We start from the raw sequence: 25,840 nt of genomic DNA, 5'->3' as shown, positions 1-25,840 counted from the left end.
TATGGGTTTAGACATCTCATACAACAGTCTCCCACTTGGATAAGTCTGTAACTATAATTGTCAGTATAACTTCCAAACTGATCAGGAAATTGTAGCTTCCAAAAGCGGTTGTCGAACTCTGACCCAGTCAATTACGTGTCCTAAAATAAGTGATCAAATATCCTTCCATTCTTCAAGATATCGTAAGGACCTGAGAAATGGATTCTAATCAATCTCATTTCCCAAGTTTTGTTTCCCGATTTCTTATTTGTGATGACGACATAAGACTTCTAATCGAACACATCAATTTAGTCTTGGCTAGGCCTATCACCTATAAGTCAACACCAAATCACCGAGGGGCCTAAAGATATCGTTTTTCCCATTAGGTCAAAAGGAACGGATAAACTTTGACTTGTATTCTTGCACTATTTACTCATTAAATCATGCACAACAATACGTTTTATAACATCAAGTTACTGATGTGTTTACATATTATCAATGCACGACCGACTTGTAAACAACAACTCATATATCTTCATTTCAAGAATATAAGATATTATCATCTCAGAATTACTTGTGTAAAATCCATGAAGTAATTCTATGAGCATGGGTTTATCCAATACTTAAAATCATGGGTTTATCCAATACTTAAAATCCCTATTACTAAGTACCAGTGCCAACCTAAGCCCAGGGCGAGCTAGGTCACGGCCCAAGGCATCAAGTTGTAGTGGGGCATTAATTTTTTAAGCCTGTTATAGTATTATTGTATATTGGGCCACAGTTAGTCCAATAAAACCACTTAAAGACATAAGGGGCAGGTGGGCAGCAGCCGATGGAGACCTAATTAGTGCAACTGTCAATTTCGCACAGACGCATGGTGACTCTTCAATTTGTCTTCGATATAAACACACTCCAACTGAAGATGAAGAACAGGAGGTGTCGGGCGTCCCTTCTGGAGAATGGAGATGGACCGTTGACTACTCGATTAGAATTTAAAATCATCTCATATTCACTCCATGGCTCTATCGATCGCTCATCAGTCATCTCTCTCTTCCTCTCTCGTCCGCCTCAGCTTTCAGCCTTCTCTCGCCCTTTCTCTCATTAGCTTCTCCTATGTTCTTTCTTTCTGAATCGACCTTTACTACTGTAAAGTGATAATAGTTTATGTATTGCAGTAAATATGTTGTGTTAAAGTGAAGATTCAAAGGTGCCAAATTGGGATTGATTGAATTTGTCCTCTTGAAGTCCTAATCCTGTAATCCAGTAAGTTTTATCTATTATTTCAAATTTCTTACATAACCTACTTAAAGTTCCAAAATTCTAATAGTGATTACTGATTAAAATTTATGAAATTTCAGTTTTCTTATATAACTTACTGCCTAGAGAAGTGAAATTTCAATCAAGGTTGCAGTCTTGTTGATCCTGAACTACACTAAGCAGTCTAAGCTTCATTAATTTTCTAGGTAATTCTTTTCTTCTATTTCTTGTAACTGTTCTGATTTATGATCAAAATAACTTTGATTGTTTTTATATAATCTGAAATCTGATATGTGAATTTTTATTTTGATTTTTCTGATTCTGAATGACTACATGTATATAGTTTGCTAAAGTGATTAGTTTTTTTAATTCTGATTTTTGAAAGTCTGATATGTAAATGATGATTTCAAAATTCTTATATTAAAAAACTGATGTATTTTTTTTTAAATAATGATATGGTTTTCTGAATTCTAAATAATGTGTTGTATATAATCAGAAATTAAATACTGATATGTAAATTATGATGTTGAAAAAGTTATGTGTTTTTAATTTTTGAATAATATGCTGTTAGATTAATTTCTAAAAATCTAAAGGATAGTATTTTTTTTTTAGGCTGTGGATCCGGATTGCTAAGTAACTTTAGGTTGTATCCTTCTTTGTTGTTACTATATTTTTGACTTTTTTTTTTGTGAAGTTTAAATATGTTTCCTAAAAAACAACCATCTGGTGCTCAAAATAGAAAACGAAAACAAAGAGAACAAGATCTTACTAATAAATTACAAGGATCTTTAAATTAGTATTTTGTTAGAAGTGAAAATAACGATAAAAATTCTAATGATGTTGAAACTAATGATTTTGTTGATAATTCTAAAGGTCCAATTGAAACTTCTAATGAACCTATTGAAAATTCCAATGATCTTGAAAATAACGATTTTGTTGATAAATTTAGTGATATTAATATTTTTGATCCAAGAGTATGGGATAAGTTCGATTTAAAAATGAAAGATTTGCTTGTAGAAAAATAGCTTATTAGGGAAATTGAAAATAATTTTTTTTCCAAAAGATGCACTATGTAGATATTTTTCTTGTGAATTTTATGTTCGTAAATTAAGAAATCGTGACACTTATGATAGAAAGTGGTTGGTGTATTTGAAAGAACTTGATAAAGTATTTTGTTTTTGCTATAAGTTATTTAAAACAACTCAATCTAGAAGTAATTTGGCAACCAGAGGAATTAATGATTGGAAACATCTTAGGCGACGTTTGGTTCATAGAATATTTTTGAAGAAATTGAAATATGTTGAAGAATTGGAATCTGTCTTGAATTGGAATCTAATTCAATATCTTGTTTGGTTAGCAGTAAATAGAATTTGAATTCAATTTTATATTTTTTTGGTTGTCGGAAAATAGAATTAGAATAGTGTAAAATTACAGAACTACTATTCTTGGTTTTTGCTTACTTTTACTTTTTTATAATTATATGCAAAAATATATTATATAAATTATAAAAATAGTAAACGGTGGTGGTGGCGGCGGCGATGGTGGCAGAAGCGACGGTGGTTGTGATGGCAGTAGTGTGTGGTGGTGACGAAGGTAGAGGTGGTGGTAGTAGTGACATCACTAGTGTTAATGGTAGATACAGTGGTGGTTGTGGCGGTGGGTGTTAGTGGCGGCGATGGTGGTGGTGGTGGGTGCAGGTGACGGTGACGGTTACGGTGGTGGTGGTGATGGCAATAGAGGTGATGGTGGTTATGATAGAGTTAGTAGTGACTACGGTAGTGGTAGGGTTGTGGTGTAAGTGGTAACGGAGGTTATGGGTAGTGGTGGTAGTGGTGGTGGTAGTGACGGTGGTGTTAGTAGTGGTATCAGCGATGGTGATGGTGGTAACGGAAGCGGTGGTGGTGGTGGCGAAGGTGGTAGCAGTGGCGACGACATTAGTGATGAGGTTAGTGGTGGTGGTGGGTGGGTGGTAGTGGTGGTGGTGGTGGGTAGTGGTGCGAAGGTTGTGGTGGAGGTGGTCGCAAGTAGTTACAGAGGTTTTTCATATTTAATGTTAAAAATGAAAAAGGTAATATAGTAATATTCAACACTCCCACATGAAGGAATTTGAATTTCCTCATCTTTTAGATGGAATTTATTTTCCCTCATTGGAAGGAAAGTTGGACACATTTAGGAATCCAATTCCTTCTCAAAACTTGAACCAAACATAGGAAAGTGATGGAATTAAATTCCAGTTCCTTCCGATTCCAACAGATTCCAGCAAACCAAACGACCCCTTAGTGAAAAGTTGAATGAACATGAACATAGTTCTGAACACATGATTAATTTAAAAACTTGGACACAAACACAACTTAGGTTAAGGAAAAATGAAACAATTGATAAAGAGTTACAAGAAAGAATAAAAAAGATGCTCAACAATGGAAAGAAGTTTTGATAAGAATTATTGTTGTTGTAAAATGTTTAGCTGAATATAACTTGGCTTTTCGTGGAACTAATGAAAAAATATATGAGAAATCTAATGGTAACTTTTTAGGTGTAGTTCAAATGATTGCTGACTTTGATCATATAATGAAACACCATTTTCAACTTATTCAAGATAAAAAAAGTCATTTTCATTACCTTAGTCATAAAATTCAAAATGAATTAATTTAAATGTTGTCATCCGAAGTAAAACGTGCAATTATTTGAAAAATAAAAAATTCAAAATATTTTTCGATAATTCTAGATTGCACTCCGGATGCAAGTCGTAAAGAACAATGACTTTGATTATTAGATGTGTTGATGTTGCAAGTGTTCCAATAAAAGTTGAAGAGCTTTTTTTAGAGTTTTTAATTGTAGAAGATACATCTGGTTTAGGATTTTTTAATGTTTTACAAAATGTTTTAAAATCTCTTGACTTGGATATAAATTATATCCGAGGACAAGGATATGATAATGGATCAAATATGAAAGGCAAACATCAAGGTGTATAAAAAAAATTACATGATATAAACTCAAGAGCTTTTATATGCCTTGTGGATGTCATAGTTTAAACTTAGTTTTGTGTGATATGGCAAATTATTGTCATAAAGCTAAAACGTTTTTTGGTACGTGTCAAACAATATATAATGTTTTTTCTATATCCACACATAGATGGAGTATTTTACTTGATCATGTTGATGAATTAACCCTAAAATCATTATCTACTACTTGTTGGAAAAGTCACATTGAAAGTGTTAAAGCAATAAAAACTCAACTTTTTCAAACAAAAGAAGCAGTAACAAAATTAGCTCAAGTGAGTGATGATGGTAAGGTTTGTAGAGATGCAGAATCACTAGTAAATGGTGAATTTTCTAATTTTGAATTTATTTTAAGTTTAGTGATATGGCATGAAATTTTATATAGAATTAATTTGGTAAGTAAAGAATTACAATTCAAAGATATGATTCTTGATGTTGCAAAAAAAGACTTAGAGGGATTAGTTAATTATTTTGAAAAATATAGGAAAAATGGGTTTGACTCTGCTATTAATGAGGCTAAAGAAATAGCAGAAAATATTGGAGTTGAACCAAAATTTCCTATCAAACGTGTTTATAGCAGAAAAAAACAATTTGATGGAGTTCCAAATACTGAAAGAGAACAACAATCATCTCAAGAAAATTTTAGAACTGATTATTTTATTGTTATAGTAGATATGGCTCTAACTCAATTGAGAAGTAGATTTGAGCAAATGCAACATTTTGAATCAATTTTTGGATTTTTGTTTGATGGTTTAAAGTTAAAATCTTTATTTGATGACGAATTAAAAAAATGTTGTAAGAAACTTGAAACTAGTTTGACAAATGGTGAGGACCTTGATATTGATGGAAAAGATTTATTTATTGAGTTACAAGTTTTGCAGGAAATGTTGCCGGATGAAGCATACAGAGGTGAACTTCCTTGGACATCCATTCAAATTATGGAGTTTGCAAAGGAAATGGACATGTTTCCCAATGTGTTGGTAGCATATAGGATTTTGTTGACGGTACCGGTCACGGTTGCTTCCGTGGAAAGAAGTTTTTCGAAATTGAAGTTATTGAAATCATATCTTTGAAGTACCATGACTCAAGAAATGTTAAATGGATTACCAATTTTAAGTATTGAAAGTCAATTCCTACAAAGTCTTGATTATTATAAAATAATAAATGTTTTTGCTTCAAAAAATGGAAGGAGGCATCGTTTTAGATAAATTTTATGTATGCTTTTTTTTTTGTGTAACATTGTTTTGGTTTTACTATAAAATTTATGTCATTTTTGCTATTTTTTAATTAAATAAAGGCATAATTTAGAATCTTGCCCCGAGCATTGAAAATCAATGAACCAGCCCTGTTAAGTACTCATGAACATTGCAACAAACAATTAATATGTCTAAAACTCTATAGACAATCTACAATCCAGTTCATAACAGTCTTAATTCGCTACTTGACTTATTTATATGACTATTAAGTGTTACATGTTTTACTTCTTATAATGTCACTGAATGATTATGTTTAAGATATTTGGTCTTTTTACAAAATATCATATATTTTCCAAAAAAAATAATTTACATGTACACGGTACACCTCAATATATACAATCTTAAATTACCGATCATAGGTGTTCGACGTGCTCTTCGAGTGACTCTGAGTACACTACGATATTGTCCAAGTATACCACCACAAATTTGTCCAAGAACGGGTGGAATATCTTATTTATCAAGGTGCAAAATGTGGCAGGTGCGTTGGTTAAACCAAATGGCATTACTAAAAACTCGAATGAGTCGTACCTTGTTACGCACGTCGTCTTTGGTTCGTCTCCCGCTGCTATACGCACTTGCTAATATCCTGATCGTAAATCCAACTTTGAAAAACATCGTGCCTTTACTAGTCGACCAAACATATCAACGACCAAGGGTATGGGGTACTTGTTTTTCACAGTCACTTTATTTAGTGCTCGATATTCGATGCACATTCTCAAGCTACCATCATGTTTCTTTTGGAATAGTACCGGTGCACCAAACGGGGCTTTGGAAGGTCTAATGAACCCAACTTCTAGTAACTCTTTTAACTGTCGCCTTAGTTCTTCCAACTCCGGTGGAGCCATTCTATACGGACACATTGTTGGTGGCTTGGCTTTGGGTTCAAGTTCTAGTTCGTGATCTACCTCACTTCTTGGTGGTAACTTCTTGGCAACTCCGGTGGCATTATGTCTTTGAATTCTTCTAGTATCTTCTTGATTTCTTTTGGAACTTCTGACCAGGAGAGTTCAGTTTCTTCTTTTAATGCAGCTAAGTATGTTACCTCTCCCTTCTTTAGTCCCTTGTTGAGTTGTATGGTTGATAAGATCCGGGAGTCTGTTTTGCTTCTTTCCACGGGTACGATGTGTATTGTTGAATCTTTAGTGATACGCATGGCTTGATCTTCGAATGAGAAAGGGCGTACCTGGTCGAAGAACTCCATCCCCAAGACCATGTGATAATCATCCATGGGTACTACGGTTAGATTGATAGGACCCTTCCATCCTCCGATCTCGACAATTACTCCATAAGCGACTCCAAGGATAGGCTCAGAAGGAGAGTTGATAGCTTTCACACCCCCAAACCGGAACGGCGGAAACATTCGGGGGCGGATGACTTCATGTGGTAACGTAACAAATGAATACATAGTAAGGAAAGCAATACAACCATCATATATATAATTGAAAGTTTACATTGTTTAAAAGGGTACATGTTCAAAACCAATTACAATATGATGTCAAAATATGGATTTAAACAAGTGCCGCAGCGTTCCTTCTTCAAAACCTGTTTGTTACCTGTAATTACTGAATCCCTGGGACATACAAGTAGTTTTGAAAGAGTAGATCAGCATTTAAGCTGGTAAGTTTCATAAGTATTAAATGACAATGTTTGTATGAAATGAAATGTTTTTGTTCTTGTTTGTTTGTTCCTAGAGAATCCTATATTTTCTACTAGTATAAATGTAGCCTTCTTTCAAGACCAATGTTTGTTTCTAGAAATGTATGTACGTATAAAATTTCCAATACGTCTAAAAAACCCCGTAAATCATTGTGTTTTTAATACTCTATGTGAGTTTTATAACCATGCTATTGACAAGGAATGCATATACACAATGTTCTTCAGGCGTTGGAATGTTCTGACGTTTGTCACCCCAAATGGTGGACTGGAGCTAACAGTCAGGGCGCGGGTTGTCAAGCCCGTATAGATCTATACACAAACACCATGCTCCCCCTCCAATGGATTCTGGTATATAATACAGGAGTTGAAATGTGTACTCGAACGTACGTGAAGTTTGATGTCTCACAAAACTTAGTATAAAACAGATTTACGTGTGAAAATGTTCGTTTGTTCTGGTATATGAACGTAGCTTCTTGAAATAGTATTTCCATGTATGTAAAAGTTCGTAGTATTCTCGTAAAACTATACCTATTATAGTTTCCTAAAAGTGTGTTTCGTTTGTATAATAAACCCTTAGTGAAAATGTTCACTTGTTATGAAAAGTGTAGTTTTTGTAGTGCCAAAACCGACACACATAAATATAGTATAAGCAAAGTGTCCGATTTATATAAATACATAAATCATTTCTCCTTTCAAAAGATAAAATGTTGTCGTGGTATAATTTGCATATGAAAGTTTCCCTATAATAGTTATAAATCACATATGATTCCTTTGATAAAACGCGTATAGTGAAAGTTTATATAACACACAATAATAATCGAGTGTTTTAATTGTATTCCCCCCTTAAAAGCATATAAAAGTACTCATAAAACATTTAAAAGTGTGAATTATAGGGGTATGAATTCACTTGAAAGATCGTAGGTTGCGGGATGAAAACCGGACAGAATTTCGGCTCGAGAAAGTGGATTTCCTCGGGATTCTCGGGAATCTCGGGAGCACAAACGACCTTCGGGACTTGAGCAAAGTGATCGGGGCTTCGGGGTAGCACTGGCACGGAAAACGAGGCAAGAACGTAAGAGAAATGGTGCATTTTCTTCGGAACCCTCGCATCCCTTTTATAGGGGCTGGGAACCGACCTCGTACGCTGGGCGTACGCGTGTACGCTGGGCGTACGCGTGTGTTATGCATGACCGAGTCCTCGACTACCTCGGAGCTCGGATGGGACGGGGCATAGCCTCGCATAGGCGCGACGTGGACGATCCGAGGCCAAGGCCTTGCGTACGCTGGGCGTACGGGCTTACGCTGGGCGTAACTCGGCCCTATCTGATGACTCCCCTTCGGATAATACCAAGGGTTTTGATTAAAATTTATATTTTAATTATTTAATAAACTTCAAAAATTCATATCTTCTTCATACGAACTCTGTTTTTGACGTTCTTTATATCCACGCGAAGGTGAGACCATACTCTACAACTTTCGTTTAGATCCCATCGGCAAATTTTGAAATTATTTTTATTATTTATTTTTAAAAGGTCGCGGTAAGAAAATTTCTTTAGAAATTCATAACTTCTTTATCTGATGTCAGTTTGTGCCAGACTTTTTACCGCTGAAATACCATTGTCGAGACCTTCGATTCTCATTTAGGTCATTCCTGCCAAAAGTCGCTCGATCTCCGATTCGAGTTTTTAGTCGTCTGTCGTTAAGCCGAACTTGGAAAATTCCTAACTTTCTTATACGAATTCGGATTTGGGCGTTCTTTTTACGTACGATCACGGTTTAATGATATCTAACATAATAGGTAATTTAATTAGTGATTTTTGGATATTTTATTTTCGAAGTTAATTTTATTATAACGAACGTGGTTACAATACTTGACTTTTTAGGTCGTTTACATATAGTTGAAATATCGGGTTGTCACATCATCCCCCTGTTAGAGGGAATTTCGTCCCGAAATTTAAAGTAAGAAAGATACAAGTGAATCAGAGAAAAAGATGCGGGTACTTTTGTTTCATCTGATCTTCGCGTTCCAATGTGAATTCAGGTCCTTGCTTGGCGTTCCAACGAACTTTCACGATGGGTATGCGACTTTGTTGCGTTTGTTTGACCTCTCGGTCCATGATTTCTACCGGTTCTTCCACGAAGTTGAGGCTCTCGTTAATCTCGATCTCGTCAAGTGGGATAACAAGAGTCTCATCGGACAGACACTTTTTCAAATTCGATACGTGGAAGGTTGGGTGTATGTTACTAAGTTCGCGTGGTAGATTAAGTTTGTAAGCTACAGGGACGATTCTGGCCAGAATCTCGAAAGGCCCTACATACCTTGGATTTAGCTTTCCACGCTTTCCAAAGCGTATTAAACCTTTCCATGTCGAGACTTTCAATAGAACACGGTCTCCTACTTGGAATTCCAAAGGTTTTCTCTGTTGGTCAGCGTAGCTTTTCTGTCGGTCTCTAGATGCTTTCAACCGTTCATGAATCTGAATGATCTTCTCTGTCGTTTCTCGTATGATTTCTGGGTCGGTGAGATTGTTTTCAGTATCTCATCCTTTAGCTAGTTGTGTGTCGCCAACTTCGGTCCAGCACAGAGGGGATCTGCACTTACGGCCATAGAGGGCTTCAAATGGAGTAGCCTTTATGCTCGTATGATAACTATTGTTGTGTGAAAATTCGACAAGAGGTAAATGGATATCCCATGCCTTTCCAAAGTCAATCACATAGGCTCTCAGCATATCTTCCAAAGTTTGTATCGTTCTCTCACTTTGCCCGTCTATTTGTGGATGGTAGGCTGTACTCATATCTAATCTAGTCCCTAGGGAACTTTGTAGTGACTGCCAGAACCTTGATGTAAAACTACTATCTCTATCGGAGATAATGGACATCGGAACCCCATGCAATCGTACTATTTCCCTTATGTAAGGTCTTGTAAGCCTTTCCATCTTGTCAGTCTCCTTGATTGGTAGAAAATGCGCGGATTTGGTCAATCTGTCGACGATGACCCATATGGTATCAAGTCCACCCGTTGTCTTGGGCAACTTGGTTATGAAATCCATAGTCATCCGTTCCCATTTCCATTCCGGTATCTCTGGTTGTTGTAGTAATCCTGAAGGTTTCTGGTACTCAACCTTAACCTTAGCGCAAGTAAGACATTTACTTACAAAGGTAGCAATCTCTGCTTTCATGTTAGGCCACCAGTACAGTTTCTTAAGATCCAAATACATTTTATCTGAACCTGGGTGAACGGAATACCTAGTGTTGTGCGCTTCAGTCATGACCACATCCCTGAAGCCACCATGTCTTGGTGTCCAGATACGGTCCATGAGATAATAGGCTCCGCCACCCTTGATTTCTAGATTCTTTTCCATTCCTCTCAAGGATTCACCCATCACATGCTCGGGTTGTAAAGCTTCCAGTTGAGCCTCCTTAATTTGTGTGGATAAGTGGGAATAGATGGTCATATTCAGAGATTTCACTCTCCGACCAGTGTATTCTTTTCGACTGATGGCATCAGCTACTACATTGGCCTTGCCAGGATGATTACGAATCTCGCATTCGTAATCATTGAGTAACTCAACCCATCGTCGTTGTCGCATGTTGAGCTCCTTCTGATCGAAAATGTGTTGAAGGCTTTTGTGGTCGGTGTAAATAGTACTCTTCGTTTCGTACAAGTAGTGTCTCCAGATCTTTAAAGCAAATACCACTACTCCTAACTCAAGATCGTGTGTTGTATAGTTTACTTCGTGTGTCTTAAGCTGGCGGGAGGCATAAGCAATAACCTTCCCTCGTTGCATAAGAACACAACCAAGCCCTTGATTCGATGCATCGCAATACACTACAAAATCTTCTATCCCTTCGGGGAGGGATAGTATTGGCGCGGTGCATAAGGCTTGTTTCAGTGTTTGGAACGCCTTCTCTTGTTTTGCTTCCCAGTCAAAGACCACGCCTTTCTGGGTTAATGTAGTAAGAGGTTTCACGATGCTAGAGAAGTTCTTTATGAATCTGTGATAGTAGCCAGCTAGACCTAGAAATTGATGAATCTCTGTAGGTGTCTTTGGTGCCGACCAGTTCTTAATGGCCTTAATTTTGGAGGGGTCCACATGTATCCATTTTTTTCTAACAACGTTGCCCAAATATTCGACTCTTCGAATCCAAAATTAACATTTAGAGAACTTTGCATAGAGCTTCTTTGATCGTAGTGTTTCTAAGACTCTCTGTAGGTGCTGACTATGTTCTTCCTTACTTCGGGAGTAGATAAGTATATCATCGATGAATACGATGATGAAATGATCCAAGTAAGGACGGCACACTCTATTCATTAGATCCATGAATAATGTTGGTGCGTTGGTTAATCTGAACAGCATCACTACAAATTCGTAGTGTCCATAACGGGTTCGGAAGGTTGTCTTGGGAACATCTTCCTCCAGCACTCGTAATTGGTGATATCTGGATCGTAGGTCTATCTTTGAGAAGTAGCTCGCTCCTTGAAGTTGATCAAATAGGTCGTCAATGCGGGGTAGAGGGTAACGATTCTTGACAGTGAGTTTGTTCAGCTCTCGGTAGTCGATGCACATCCGGAACGATCCGTCTTTCTTCTTCACAAATAAGACCGATGCTCCCCAAGGTGAGAAACTTGGTCTAATGAATCCCTTTTGGTGAAGTTCGTTAAGCTGACTGGAAAGTTCTTGCATCTCTATTGGTGCCAGACGATAAGGCGATTTTGCTACAGGGGTAGCCCCTGGAATTAAGTCGATTCTGAATTTGACTTGGCGTTGTGGTGGTAATCCTGGTAGTTCTTCTGGGAAGATATCGGGGAAATCCCGTACCTCTGGGATGATGTTTATATCCTTTACCTCCCAACTCGTATCGATGATGTGTGCAAGAAATTCCTGATAATCCTTCCGCAAACACTTTCGAGCTTGGATGCACGAAATGATGCGAAGGTCTGTACTTGATTTGTCGCCGTAAATCACTAATGTTTCATGGTTAGGGAGATTCAGACGAACGACTTTTTCAAAGCACATGATGTCGGCGCGAAGAGGACTTAACCAATCCATGCCAACTATAATGTCGAAACTTTTTATTTGGACTAGCATAAGGTTGATTGGGAAAGAGTGCCCGTCTAAAGTTAATGTACAACCCATGTATATGCAATTAGTGTTTTCCGTTTTTCCATTTACCATTTCTACAGTCAATGATTCTTCTAACATGCTAGGTTTACGTTTAAGTAAGTGAATAAAGTTTTGGCTCACAAAGCTTCTCTCTGCTCCGCTATCGAATAGGATGCATGCATATGAATTATCGAGAAGAAACGTACCAGCAACTACTGTAGGATCAGCTACGGCTTCCTCGTGAGCAATAGCTAATACTCATCCCACTCCGCCGGTATTTTCTGCCTTTGGGCAGTTTCTTTTGTAGTGGCCCACCTCACCACAACCGTAGCATGCTTGGCCCACACCAGCACCTGGAACTTGAGTGATCGGCTTTACGGGGGCCTTGCAGAAACGGACAGTGTGCCCCTTTCTGTTGCAGTTGGAGCACTGCATTTCCCGACAACGTCCGTGGTGGTGGTAATTGCACTTGGTGCACTTTGGGAGGTTGCCCACATAAGGCTTTGTTGGGTAGTGATTTGTAGGAACGGTAGTAGGTACCGTCGCAGCGTTTATGGCAACCAGTTGTTGTTTCTTCGAGGATTCTTGGGAAGACCCACCCTTCCCCTTATTCCACCCTCTCTTCTTCTTGTTGTTGTTGTTATTGTTGTTTCCCTTGTGTGGTTCTGGTGTAGAAGTTGTTGAGTTTTGATGATTTCCATGATCAATAAGCGAATGTGCCAGCTCCTTGGCACTTTCAAAAGTGTCAGGTTTTGAAGCTAACACGCTTGACTGAATTTGGGGCGACAGTCCCCAAATGTATTGCTCTATTTTCTTGCTCTCGAGAGCAATCATATCTGGGCAAAGGATTGCCAGCTCGCAGAATCTGTTGGTATAAGTTGTTATGTCGGTACCAATCATTCCCAGAGTCCAGAGTTCGTGCTCGAGTTTTTGAATCTCTCCTCGTGGACAGTACTCCCTCATCAACATGATTTTTAAGCTCTCCCAGCTTATTGAGTTTGCCACTATCAGGGTAAGTACCTTAACGTGGCCATTCCACCAAGTTAAAGCCCTATCAGTAAATGTGTAATTTGCAAACTTGACTTTGCTGTGCTCGGGGCAGGAGCATATTTCAAAGACTGATTCCGTCCTTTCAATCCATTGCCTTAAAGCCATCACACCACACATTCCATTAAACATCCGGGGCTTAGCATTCGTAAAGTCTTTATAGGTGCACTCCTGGGGTTGCCCATGACTATCGCCATGGTTGGAAGGAGGTATGCCCATTCCCGAACCATTAGTAACAGGGGTATTGATCTGTGACATGGCAGATGCTACAGCTGTGGTGACTGCTGCCTGGAACATAACAACATCAAATTGGGGAGGTGGAGGTGGTGGTGGAGGTGTTTCGTTGTTAGGGTTACGCTTGGGATTCCTGCGTGGCGGCATCTTTAACTATACGTTTAAAAGATGACGATATGGATAAGAATAAATGAATAATGAATGTGTCTCATGGACTAACTCCCCATAGTCCAACAACAAAATGAATAGTATGACTAAATGAAGATGACAACATTTGGATAATAATTTCCCTATGATTAGATATATGTCAATAATACTGGGATTACATATGTAACAAGTTCAGGAAAATGGCCTACGAGTAGGCCTTACATAAACCAAGATAGGAAATTTTTTGACAGAACTATGACTAGATCAAGACCTAACAGGTCTAAGATTTACAAAGATAGGAAATTAGACCAAAGTTTTTAGATAAACTAGGTTATATCCAAAAGATGATTCGATGAGATTCTATCGACGACGAGAGCTGCTAGCATGAGTCCTTAATCCTGATAGTAGACGTTCCATGTCCCTCATAATCCTGCCAGTTCTTACTTGCTGAGCTTGAAGTTCCCTAACTTCAGCTCGTGCTTCAGTAAGTTCCCTCTGCAGAGATATAATGCGGGATAGAGTTCTTTCGTAAGCAGACTCCAGTTGGCGAATGCAAACAGTGTTAACGCCAAAGTTGGCGTCAACCTCCAAGACTTGGTTGATAGTTGCTTGAGCCATTATTGTGTTTCGAGAAATCCTACGAACCATGATTGGTAGGACTCTGTCAGCAGAACCTCCTTCAGTGAGGTTGTAAAAACTTCGGTCTCCATTGTAGGGAATGGGTTGACCTTGTTCCTGGCTCCATGTATTCAAGTTTGTGGCCCACAGAGGTGTGGGTCCTTGAAACGCAGGGCGGGGGTTTCGATTTGGGTTTTGCGCATCTAGGGGTAGATTGTTGACTTCAGGCTCCGAGTCTGAACTATCGGAAAAACCCTCAGCATGGTGGTCATCCAAAGGGATTAGGTGATCATCTTCTGGTTCTTCATCTAGCCATCCAGCGTTGCCTTGGTTTGGGAAGTAGGGGTCCCCATGCGGGTGAAATCCAGCCATTTGACTATACGAGAATAGGGTTATAAGATTTGAACAAAACTTGAGAACATGTAATACTAGTTAATCTATTGTATGCACCAAATACTCCTATAGTATTTAAATTGTACGTTTGATACTAGTGTCCATTTTTGGTAAGTTTTGACTTGTTGCTCACTACGATCATTCCTCGATATACGTTAGTCTAATTTCGGATAAACATAGTTGATCAGGCTATATTCGTCCTAAATTTTGATTACATATCTCGAGAACTAATCGTAGTGTCCAACTTGTCTTAATACTTTTGTATAGTTCTCATCACAAAAATATGTCGTATGTATTTTGGATTTTCATGACCTAAAATAATCTATTTAAATGAAATAAGGATTTTAGGTATGAAAACTTTTGTCAGAGACTTTGATTCCCTAAGCATTTATAGTTTGTATATCGTATGAGGTTCGATATACATAGTTCATTATAAACATTGCTCTGATACCAATCTGTCACACCCCCAAACCGGAACGGCGGAAACGTTCGGGGGCGGATGACTTCATGTGGTAACGTAACAAATGAATACATAGTAAGGAAAGCAATACAACCATCATATATTTAATTGAAAGTTTACATTGTTTAAAAGGGTACATGTTCAAAACCAATTACAATATGATGTCAAAATATGAATTTAAACTAGTGCCGCAACGTTCCTTCTTCAAAACCGGTTTGTTACCTGTAATTACTGAATCCCTGGGACATACAAGTAGTTTTGAAAGAGTAGATCAGCATTTAAGCTGGTGAGTTTCGTAAGTATTAAATGACAATGTTTGTATGAAATGAAATGTTTTTGTTCTTGTTTGTTTGTTCCTAGAGAATCCTATATTTTCTACTAGTATAAATGTAGCCTTCTTTCAAGACTAATGTTTGTTTCTAGAAAATGTATGTACGTATAAAATTTCCAATACGTTTGAAAAACCCCGTAAATCATTGTGTTTTTAATACTCTATGTGAGTTTTATAACCATGCTATTGACAAGGAATGCCTATACACAACGTTCTTCAGGCGTTATGTTCTGACGTTTGTCACCCTAAATGGTGGACTGGAGCTAACAGTCAGGGCGCGGGTTATCAAGCCCGTATAGATCTATACACAAACACCATGCTCCCCCTCCAAGGGATTCTAGTATATAATACAGGACTTGAAATGCGTACTCGAACGTACGTGAAGTTTGATGTCTCACAAAACTTAGTATAAAACAGATTTACGTGTGAAAATGTTCGTTTGTTATTGTATATGAAAGTAGCTTCTTGAAATAGTATTTCCATGTATGTAAAAGTTCGTAGTATTCTCGTAAAACTATACTTATTATAGTTTCCTAAAAGTGTGTTTCGTTTGTATAATAAACCCTTAGTGAAAATGTTCACTTGTTATGAAAAGTGTAGTTTTTGTAGTGCCAAAACCGACACACATAAATATAGTATAAGCAAAGTGTCCGATTTATATAAATACATAAATCATTTCTCCTTTCAAAAGATAAAATGTTGTCGTGGTATAATTTGCATATGAAAGTTTCCCTATAATAGTTATAAATCACATATGATTCCTTTGATAAAACGCGTATAGTGAAAGTTTATATAACACACAATAATAATCGAGTGTTTTAATTGTATTCCCCCCTTAAAAGCATATAAAAGTACTCATAAAACATTTAAAAGTGTGAATTATAGGGGTATGAATTCACTTGAAAGATCGGAGGTTGCGGGATGAAAACCGGACAGAATTTCGGCTCGAGAAAGTGGATTTCCTCGGGATTCTCGGGAATCTCAGGAGCACAAACGACATTCGGGACTTGAGCAAAGTAATCGGGGCTTCGGGGTAGCACGGGCACGGAAAACGAGGCAAGAACGTAAGAGAAATGGTTCATTTTCTTTGGAACCCTCGCATCCCTTTTATAGGGGCTAGGAACCGACCTCGTACGCTGGGCGTACACGTGTGTCATGCATGACCGAGTCCTCGACTACCTCGGAGCTCGGATGGGACGGGGCATAGCCTCGCATAGGCGCGACGTGGACGATCCGAGGCCAAGGCCTCACGTACGCTGGGCGTATGGGCTTACACTGGGCGTAACTCGGCCCTTTTGTATGACTCCCCTTCGGATAATACCAAGGGTTTTAATTAAAATTTATATTTTAATTATTTAATAAACTTCAAAAATTCATATCTTCTTCATACGAACTCCGTTTTCAACGTTCTTTATATCCACGCGAATGTGAGACCATACTCTACAACTTTCGTTTAGATCCCATCTGAAAATTTTGAAATTATTTTTATTATTTATTTTTAAAAGGTCGCGGTAAGAAAATTTCTTTAAAAATTCATAACTTCTTTATCTGATGTCAGTTTGTGCCAGACTTTTTACCGCTGAAATACCATTGTCGAGACCTTCGATTCTCGTTTAGGTCATTCCGGCCAAAAGTCACTCGATCTCCGATTCGAGTTTTTAGCCGTTTGTCGTTAAGCCAAACTTGGAAAATTCCTAACTTTCTTATATGAAGTCGGATTTGGACGTTCTTTTTACGTACGATCACGGTTTAATGACATCTAACATAATAGGTAATTTAATTAGTGATTTTTGGATATTTTATTTTCGAAGTTAATTTTATTATAACGAACGTGGTTACAATACTTGACTTTTTAGGTCGTTTACATGTAGTTGAAATATCGGGTTGTCACAAACGTTCATCTTTTCAGCTTCGTTTTTAGAAAGGAAATTATGGGACGCACCTGTATCTATTAGGGCTTTAGTGACTTTGTTGTTTATGTCAACTTTCACAAACATGAGTCCTTTTTCTTTGATTGTGCGACCCTCTTCTTTTGCCACCGAATTAAGGCGTCGCATGGAGCTTAGTTGTGCCTCGTCTCTTTCTTCCTTTTCTTCTTCGAAAACCATCGCGTTGAAACGTTTCATTTTGGGACAATCTCTGATTAGATGAGGGCCATCACATAAATAGCACTTGACTTCCTTTCGAGGACCTACTTCAATCGCCTTCCCTTTGAAAGATGCCGATCTTGCAGCGGGTTTATCATCCTTTTGTAACGGGCTTGTCGTTGGTCTCTCTCCCCCACTTGGTTTCCTAACTGGGGTATCTCTTCGGAAGTCCATATGGTCTTCCGCTACTACTATAGCTTCGTCCATGTCTTGGACGTTTCTCCACTTGAGCTCGTTATAAGCCCAAGATTGTAGTTCGTCTTGGAAATAAAATAACTTATTTTTTTCTTGTAAATCGGGCAACTCCAGCATCAAGGCGGTAAATTCTGCCACATAATCTTTAATAGACCCGACATGTTTCAATCATCGTAATTTCTTCATGGCTACGTCTTCAGCATTATGGGGACATAATTATTTCTTGAGTTGTCTCTTAAACTCGTCCCAAGTGTCTATGACATATAAGCCCTTTTCAATGTCACCATGCTTCCGCATCCACCATAGTGCAGCGTTTTCACTCAAGTATAGAACTGTCGTGTCTATCTTGTAATTGTCTTCCTTTATTCCGATGGCATTGAAATAACATTCTAGGGACCAGAAAAATTCTTCGAGTAGTTTAGGATCACGCTTACCTCCGTATTTCGAGGGCTTAGGTGCTTCTATGTGTGGCGTCATCTTCGTGACAGATCCTCCGGCTATCGCTGCTTTGCATAGCTTCACCTCGTCTTCTAGAGCGCTTATCTTCTCACGGAACTCATTCCGCAAGGTGTTGACAAGTCCAAGGACTTCTTCTTTAATGACACCGATGGTCTCCTTCAATCCATCGCTCATGTCACTTATCTCTGCAACAAACTGATCGACGGTATCCTTCCATTCGAGAATCTCACCGACGTTGATCTCCGTCCGTGTAAGCTTGTTTTCCAAGCTTGCCAAGGCATCTATTGATTGGTCCCTCTTCTTGGACTTCCTTCCTTTCTCCTCGATGACAGGGGGAACGTTTGCCACTTCACTATTTCCTCCTTCCATAGACATGATATCTTGCTTGTACGAACTCTGGCTCTGATACCACGTGTCACGGGACAACTCAATTACCGTGTGCCACTTAGTGTAACTTCAACTAAGTCAGGCTACAACACTTCATTTGGATGTATAAATGACTAAGTAAGCAAGAGAATAAAGCTTTGAAGTTTCTACAAATGAAAGAGAACTTCTATTAAAGAGCTCGAGAGAATACAAGAGAACTTCCAATAGTTTGGAGCAAATGAGCTCCTCCCTATTTATACTTGTCCTTCCCCCTATGGGGAAGCTTCTAGATATTGCTACATTAGTCCTATATTCCTGACTAATCTAGATTATTCTACAAAGTTTCATGTATTTACAAGTGTTTATGAAATGTGCTAAATTGTTCTTCGATGTCCTAGAGAAATCTAGGACGTTCCAGGGTCTTTTCTTGCAAGTTCTCCCACTTTCTTGAGTACTCTGGAAAAATCTAGAATCTTGTTCGTGACATTTTGTTTTCTTTATATAATTCTTGTTTTCTTTTATAAAAGACGTAAGAATAGATGAGTTTTTTTTTTCATTTTTTAAATAGGGTAATGTTTCACGAATACTTAGGGAGTGTTATTCATTTCTTAAATTATTGCAGAAAGTGGCTTTCAAAACATGATTTAACTTTATAACATTATATATTTCAGCTTATGTTTCCTTAAATTTGGAGGCAGAAACGAAATATTTGGAGTTTTTTCTTTTAATAACATTATACTTTTCAAATAAATAATAAGAATATTGGTGATGCCCATCTTACGTGGCATCAGTTACATGTTTGTGCATTCTCCATGTAATGAATGTATACTTTAAAAATAGTAAAACTCCTAAAAATGAATGTGAATCAGCACCATTTCATAAGAACATAAACTCCAATCGAGAAAAACCTTCAACAAAACTTACAAAATCGAGTTCCTGATCACTCCACTGAAGGCCGAAGAAAGGGATTTAGTTCGGACTTGGGATAATTTGATTTGAAGCATATAATCCAAGGTAAAACCATTATTTCGATTTCGCATTTGTAGTATAATCTTGCTTAGATCTTGAAATCGGTTCGATCGGTTGAGATATTGAGTTTAATTTTGAATCAGAGCCTGGTCAACCACGACCACCACTGTCACGGTGGTGGCCACCGGCCAGCCACCGTACACATAAAAACCATAAATGTGAACCGATATAAGAGGGTTTGGTCAAAGAATAGTAATTAAACTCATAGCAACTTGTTGCATGTCGATTCTTAAGAAAAATGGTTAGAAATCGGGCATGATTATGTATTCATGTTTTCGGGTCAAAGTCGGGTTAAGATCGGGTCGAGAAGATGACTCGGGAGAGAGGAGTTAAATTGTTGTTTTATTTTGATTTTTACCGTTTGGCCACTGAGTTTTAAAAATCTTTACTTTTTCGCCCCAGATTTAGAAAATGATCCCCTTAAAGACCTTAATTATTTTTCACAAAATTTTATGATGGGAATGGGACCATTCATAAAAATGTAAATTATTCTTTATAAAATTGATGATATTTATTGATATATGTTTAATAAAACAATTATATATTGATAGGACATCCATTGCCTTTCATTTTGACTTTTTAGTGATTCTGATTAGCCATTTCTTTTATCAAACACTATTTGTATAACTGTATGATCTAACACATTCATTAGGCAACATACATACGCTACCAAAAGGCGAAAATTTCTTCCAATTCTTTCCAAAAAAAACAAATCCAAAAAATAAAAATTTGCCTTATTTAATATAATAAGAAGTTGCTTGCTTACAAACATGAGAAACGTCGGTTTCTTGTTTATAAATAGTCAAATACATTTGGAAAATCTATCAAATAATTTTTACTTGAAATAAGAAAACGTCTGTACATCTCTAAGTTCCAGCTCTTGCTTTATTTATACCCTTGTTTTTTTTTAATAAAAAACGTAAGAATTGGTCGTTTTTTATGCATTCGACTTTTGATCATTATATCATTTCCCACCACAGGAGTTTAACCCAAAAATCAACCAATATTTCATCCAAATTCTGCAAATAAATCTGAGTTCTTGGAAATCATGGCTGTTGACGATTCAAGTCAAACTCCAACCAGGCTTGAGGTATCTCATATTCTCATTTCAGTCAACTATTATATTACCCCACGTGCTTACTCTTATATTTAACAACGTGACTTTTTATAAACACAGGGAAAGTTTGGCGCAAACATAATATGTTGGATTCTTGGAATTGGATCTCTCATATGTTGGAATAGCCTTACTTCTATTGACGACTACTATTACGATGTATTTCCAGTAAGTTTTCGAGTCCATGAAAGTCAAAGTCAACATTTTTACATCTTTACCTTTTTTCAAATCTTGTTTGCTTGATGAAAGATTATTAATTTTGTTTCTCTATTTTTTTTTTCCGAAGGATTATCATCCGTCTAGGGTTCTTACCTGTGTCTACCAACCTTTCGCCTTTGGGTCAATGGCATTCCTTGCATATAATGAATCAAAGATTGATACTAGGAAACGCAACATTGTTGGATACATCATGTTCTTCTTCGCGACTTTTGCGCTCATTTTGGTATGTGTTAAACAATTGTGGGTCCCATTTCTAGTTATCCTATCCTACGTGGCTACATAACGTAAAATTTTTCCACACAGTTGGTTCCAGGGTAGTATACTTGTAGAAATAGTTTAGGGTTCGAGTCACCTAGTGGGCCCCATATATCTAATTTATCACCACCACCTACCACCTACCACCACCACCATCCATTGCCACCACCCACCACCTCCACCGCCACCGCCCTTACAACCACCACCTATCACCACCGCCACCACTACCTCCCTTACAACCACCACTATCACCACCACCACCCACCACCACAAACACCACCACCATTTACTATTTTTATAATTTTGTATAATATCTTCTTATTTTAATAAAATAATAGGTTTATTCTTTTTTTGTCATGTATCATCTTATTAGATCTCATAATTAATGTTATTACTATTTATCAACCTATTGATTCTTCATTTTAAAATTTAAATTTTAAATTTCATACTCTAGTTACATTAAATTAATAAAATTAAAATTAAAATAAAATTAATGCAGATTATAAGATCGCATATTTATTTAAATTAACGATTATAAATTTCTTATAATTAAAAAAATATATCTTAATTAATAATTTGTTTAAAATAATTTATTTTAAATAATTGATTAATATATAAGTTATAAAGCAAAGTAAAATAAAATAAAGCAAAAAAAAATAAACAAGGACAATTATGCTATTTTACATTATTGAAATCAAATTCAATAGACATGTCTGCCAACCAAACGGAATACGAAATTGGATTCCAATTCCATTTCCTACCAACCAAACTAAATATGGAATTGGATTCCAATTCCTGACAAACTCCAATTCCCTGATAAATTCCAATTATTTCATAAACATTCTATAAACCAAAAGCCACCTTATAATCTTGTACCAACAACCTAGCACGCCGTTGTGTACCTGATTTATATTTCACTGTAAGCTCTAGGTATGACATTGTGGGCCAATGTGGGAGTTTTAGCCAAAATAAACTCTAGGGTTTAGGGATCATAAATATTATATCTAACGAGTTTCTTTATATATGCCACAGTTGGATTTAGCTACATATGGGAAGGGTAGCATTGGATCTTACTTAGGTATATGTCTTTTTGTTGCTACTTTTGGGATAGCAGATGCCCTAATTCAAGGCGGGATGATTGGCGATTTGGCTCTCATGTGCCCTGAATTCATTCAAGTAACTCATCACCTCTTTGTTTCCTTAAATAAAATAAAATAAAAAAAAAAAACATTATGATATAAAACATCTTTTACGCCTTTTCTTAATAAAAAACTATTTTTATTTTTTAGTCTTTCCTAGCCGGAATGGCTGCATCAGGAGTTATAACATCTGGTTTACGATTACTAACAGAAGCTATTTTCAATAATTACGAAAATGGCCTTCGCAAAGGAGCATGTAAAAAACTTTCTTCCTTCTTTCATGAATCTATTCAAATCCGACTTCACAAACATTAATTTCTGAAAATTATTCTTATTATTATGATTTGTTGCAGTGTTATTCCTCTCGATCTCCACACTGTTTGAGTTTTTATGCATCTTTCTGTATGCATTCATTTTCACTAAGTTACCAATTGTGAAACACTATCGTACAAAAGCAGCTCTTGAAGGTGCACAAACAGTTTCATCAGATCTTAATGCTGCTGGAATTCAAACAGATCTCACCCTCACCCAAAAACTGGTTCTTAAATCTTAATTCTTAATTCTTAATTCTTAATTCTCTTTCTTTTTCCAAAAAAAAATTTTTTATCAGTTTCTAGCTGTGCAAATTGCAAGGAATCACAATGTACTTTACTCTATTTACCAATATATGTAATGTCCATTGTCTTTATTGGTAAAAAGAGTAATTTACATTTCTATTTCTTGCAGTTTGTCTTTTCTAGTTTTGTAATGAAGTTTTTTTTTTCTTTTTTCTTTTTTTAAATAAACACAGGTTGATGGTGATCCTGAGCATCTAGACAGATTGAGCAACAAAGAACTATTGTTTCAAATCTTTGATTACGCGTTAGACTTATTCTTAATTTTTGGCTTGACATTATCGATATTTCCAGGGTTCTTATACGAAAATACCGGAAAACACCAGTTGGGTTCATGGTAAAATTACTAAAATGCCCATAATCACAATTTTACAGTTATTACATCTCATGACAGTGCGATCCTTGACCAAATAGTCTAGTAATCTATTTTTCTAGGATCGCTTTATACATTTATTAAATAGATATTATATTTTTTTTAGCTTGTGTGATACTTTTCTTTTTTTATAGGTATCCGCTTGTTTTAGTAGCTACATTTAATTTTGGGGACTTGGTGTCACGATATATTCCTTTAATAAATTGCCTCAAATTGGAATCACGAAAAGGGCTTATGATCTTAGTCTTCTTGCGCTTCTTGCTTGTTCCTGCGTTTTATTTCACTGCAAAATATGGCGATCAAGGATGGATGATTATGCTAGTCTCGTTTTTAGGGTTAAGTAACGGTTACCTTGGTGTATGCGTTCTCATGGCTGCTCCCAAGGGTTATAAGGTAAATTCACATCACATCTTTTACGCCCTATGTTTGTTACACATGAGAGGACAAACACAGACAAGTCTTGTACTGTGTTTGACGTGCATTGGGATGTGACTGATTTTGATGGGAAAAAATTGTAATTTTTTTTTTTATCCCAATAAGGTGGGACACTGACTCACTTTTGATCTGTTGTCTGTGTAAAAGACGTGAATGTTCTTCTCATGTAACAAATACAAGTTGTGGGATATTGTAGGGTCCGGAGCAAAACGCGTTGGGAAATTTGCTTGTGTTGTTTTTGCTCGGTGGAATATTTTTGGGTGCGGGTCTTGATTGGTTGTGGCTTATTGGGAATGGAAGCTTTTTAGATCAAAGTGCTAAAGAGATCGTTGAGTACTTTGCAAAATCTTCTTACATAGATGTCCTTTAGTTCAACATAATGGGTTTTATATACATATATAGATATATGTATGTGTATGTATATATGTGTTGTTTCGTTATATTTAATATTTGAAATGAATGAAGGCAGTTAATTATGACGGTTAACGACTTTAAAGGTCAACAATTTGTGACAAAAGTTGGCGCCTCGTTTCTCCATGCAAAATCTTCCCTATATTTTCTCCATAATATCCGGATAAAAAACATTGATCATCAACCCATTTTTCATTTCTTATGTTTAAAGACAATATGGCATACGAATAAGAATGAAGAATCTTCTTTTCTTGTCTCATTCTCTCAAGTTTTCTAAACCCCATTACGAAGTTGCCTAAGGATTCGTTATGCTCATCAAGATCGTATATAAACACCATTTCATGCTGAAATCTTTCATTGATTCTTCTTTCAACCATTTGTACATTACGGTTTGTAAGTTGTATGATTTTGTGTAAATATATATAAAAAGAAAATACATAAACCATGTTGTCAATATTTAGGATATATAAATCTCATAAATTAGCACCAATCCCGGTCCAAGTTTTTATTAGAAACTGCCATAAAGAACCACTTCGCATCTCATGGGAAAAACCAGATATTGGATGGACAAAACTAAACTATGATGGATCATGCAAATGCAAAACGGGTAAAGCAAGCATAGGGGGAGTTTTAAGAGATCACAATGCTGAGTTTTTATTAGGGTATGCTGAATCTATTGGGAAAACTAATAGCACTGTTGCAGAATTTGCAGCATTACAACGAGGGCTAGAGTTGGTTCTTGAAAAAGGTTACACTGATCTATGGCTAGAAGGAGATTGCAAGACGTTGGTCGAAATTATAGCCCAAAAAAGGCAAGTTAAATGTGTTGAAGTACAAAAACATGTTAGTGGTATTAATTTAATTTTACCAGAGTTTAGAAACTGTCTTGTTACACATGTTTATAGAGAAGGGAATAGACTTGCTGATAAATTTGCGCAAATTGGACATCGGTTGAGAAGGCCTCAGATTTGGGATTTTCCTCCTAGTGAAGTTATGAGGATTGTGAATGAAGATGCAAATGGTAAGGTTTTTCATCGAATGAGATGAGTTTTTTTTTTTTTTTTTTTTTTTTTTTTTTTTTTTTTCACAACAAATTACTCTTTTAGAAATCTTTCATGTAATTATTTTTTGGTTTTTATTATTTATATGTTCATTTGAATGTACTATCGAATAAATGTTAATTAATCTATTCATGCAAAATCCGAAGAAGAAAGCAAGCTTGAATCTTTCTCATTTCTTTCTTTTTCTTTTTACTAAACTTTTGGTTTTTAAATAGCTATTGGGATGTCCCGTGCATTGTGGCGATTTTACTAATCTTATATTTTTGACACCATTTATATAAACTTTTCTTAGACGAGTGATATTTCTGCAAGTTCTGTGAAACACATGAACCATTTCTGTAAATTTCTATTAGGCAAAAACTATTGTGTACCTTTATGAAACATAGGCACCGCTTCTAATATTTTGCTATCAGATAGGGCACCACTTCTGTAATTCGTGAAACACATGGACCGTTTATGTAATTTTCTATTAAGCAAGGACCATTTCTACAATTATATAAAACACATGGACCATTTCTACAATTTTATGAAACGCCTGGAC

At 36.7% G+C, this 25,840-nt stretch overlaps 2 protein-coding genes across 2 annotated transcripts; both read left to right on the top strand.

Moving 5' to 3' along the window:
* Window positions 1-3,049: 3,049 nt before the first annotated feature.
* LOC145039741 (uncharacterized) lies at window positions 3,050-5,308 on the top strand. The gene is made up of 2 exons (XM_078987759.1): window positions 3,050-3,198; window positions 4,369-5,308. Exons 1-2 carry the CDS (start codon window positions 3,050-3,052, stop codon window positions 5,306-5,308), a joined length of 1,089 nt encoding a protein of 362 aa, XP_078843885.1.
* A 14,195-nt stretch (window positions 5,309-19,503) lies between these two features.
* On the top strand, window positions 19,504-24,338 carry LOC145042123 (equilibrative nucleotide transporter 3-like). Its single transcript, XM_078990498.1, has 10 exons — window positions 19,504-19,663; window positions 20,659-20,768; window positions 20,856-20,960; window positions 21,079-21,234; window positions 22,299-22,442; window positions 22,556-22,661; window positions 22,759-22,943; window positions 23,196-23,356; window positions 23,527-23,785; window positions 24,024-24,338. The coding sequence occupies exons 2-10, from the start codon at window positions 20,727-20,729 to the stop codon at window positions 24,195-24,197; spliced, it is 1,332 nt and encodes a 443-aa protein (XP_078846624.1). The 5' UTR covers window positions 19,504-19,663; window positions 20,659-20,726; the 3' UTR covers window positions 24,198-24,338.
* Window positions 24,339-25,840: the final 1,502 nt, after the last annotated feature.

The sequence above is a fragment of the Lactuca saligna genome, chromosome 4 (assembly GCF_052625555.1).
Source record: "Lactuca saligna cultivar CGN05327 chromosome 4, ASM5262555v1, whole genome shotgun sequence".
NCBI lineage: Eukaryota > Viridiplantae > Streptophyta > Magnoliopsida > Asterales > Asteraceae > Lactuca > Lactuca saligna.
The sequence above is the reverse complement of the archived record's forward strand: the minus strand, read 5'-3'. Positions and strand labels throughout refer to the sequence as shown.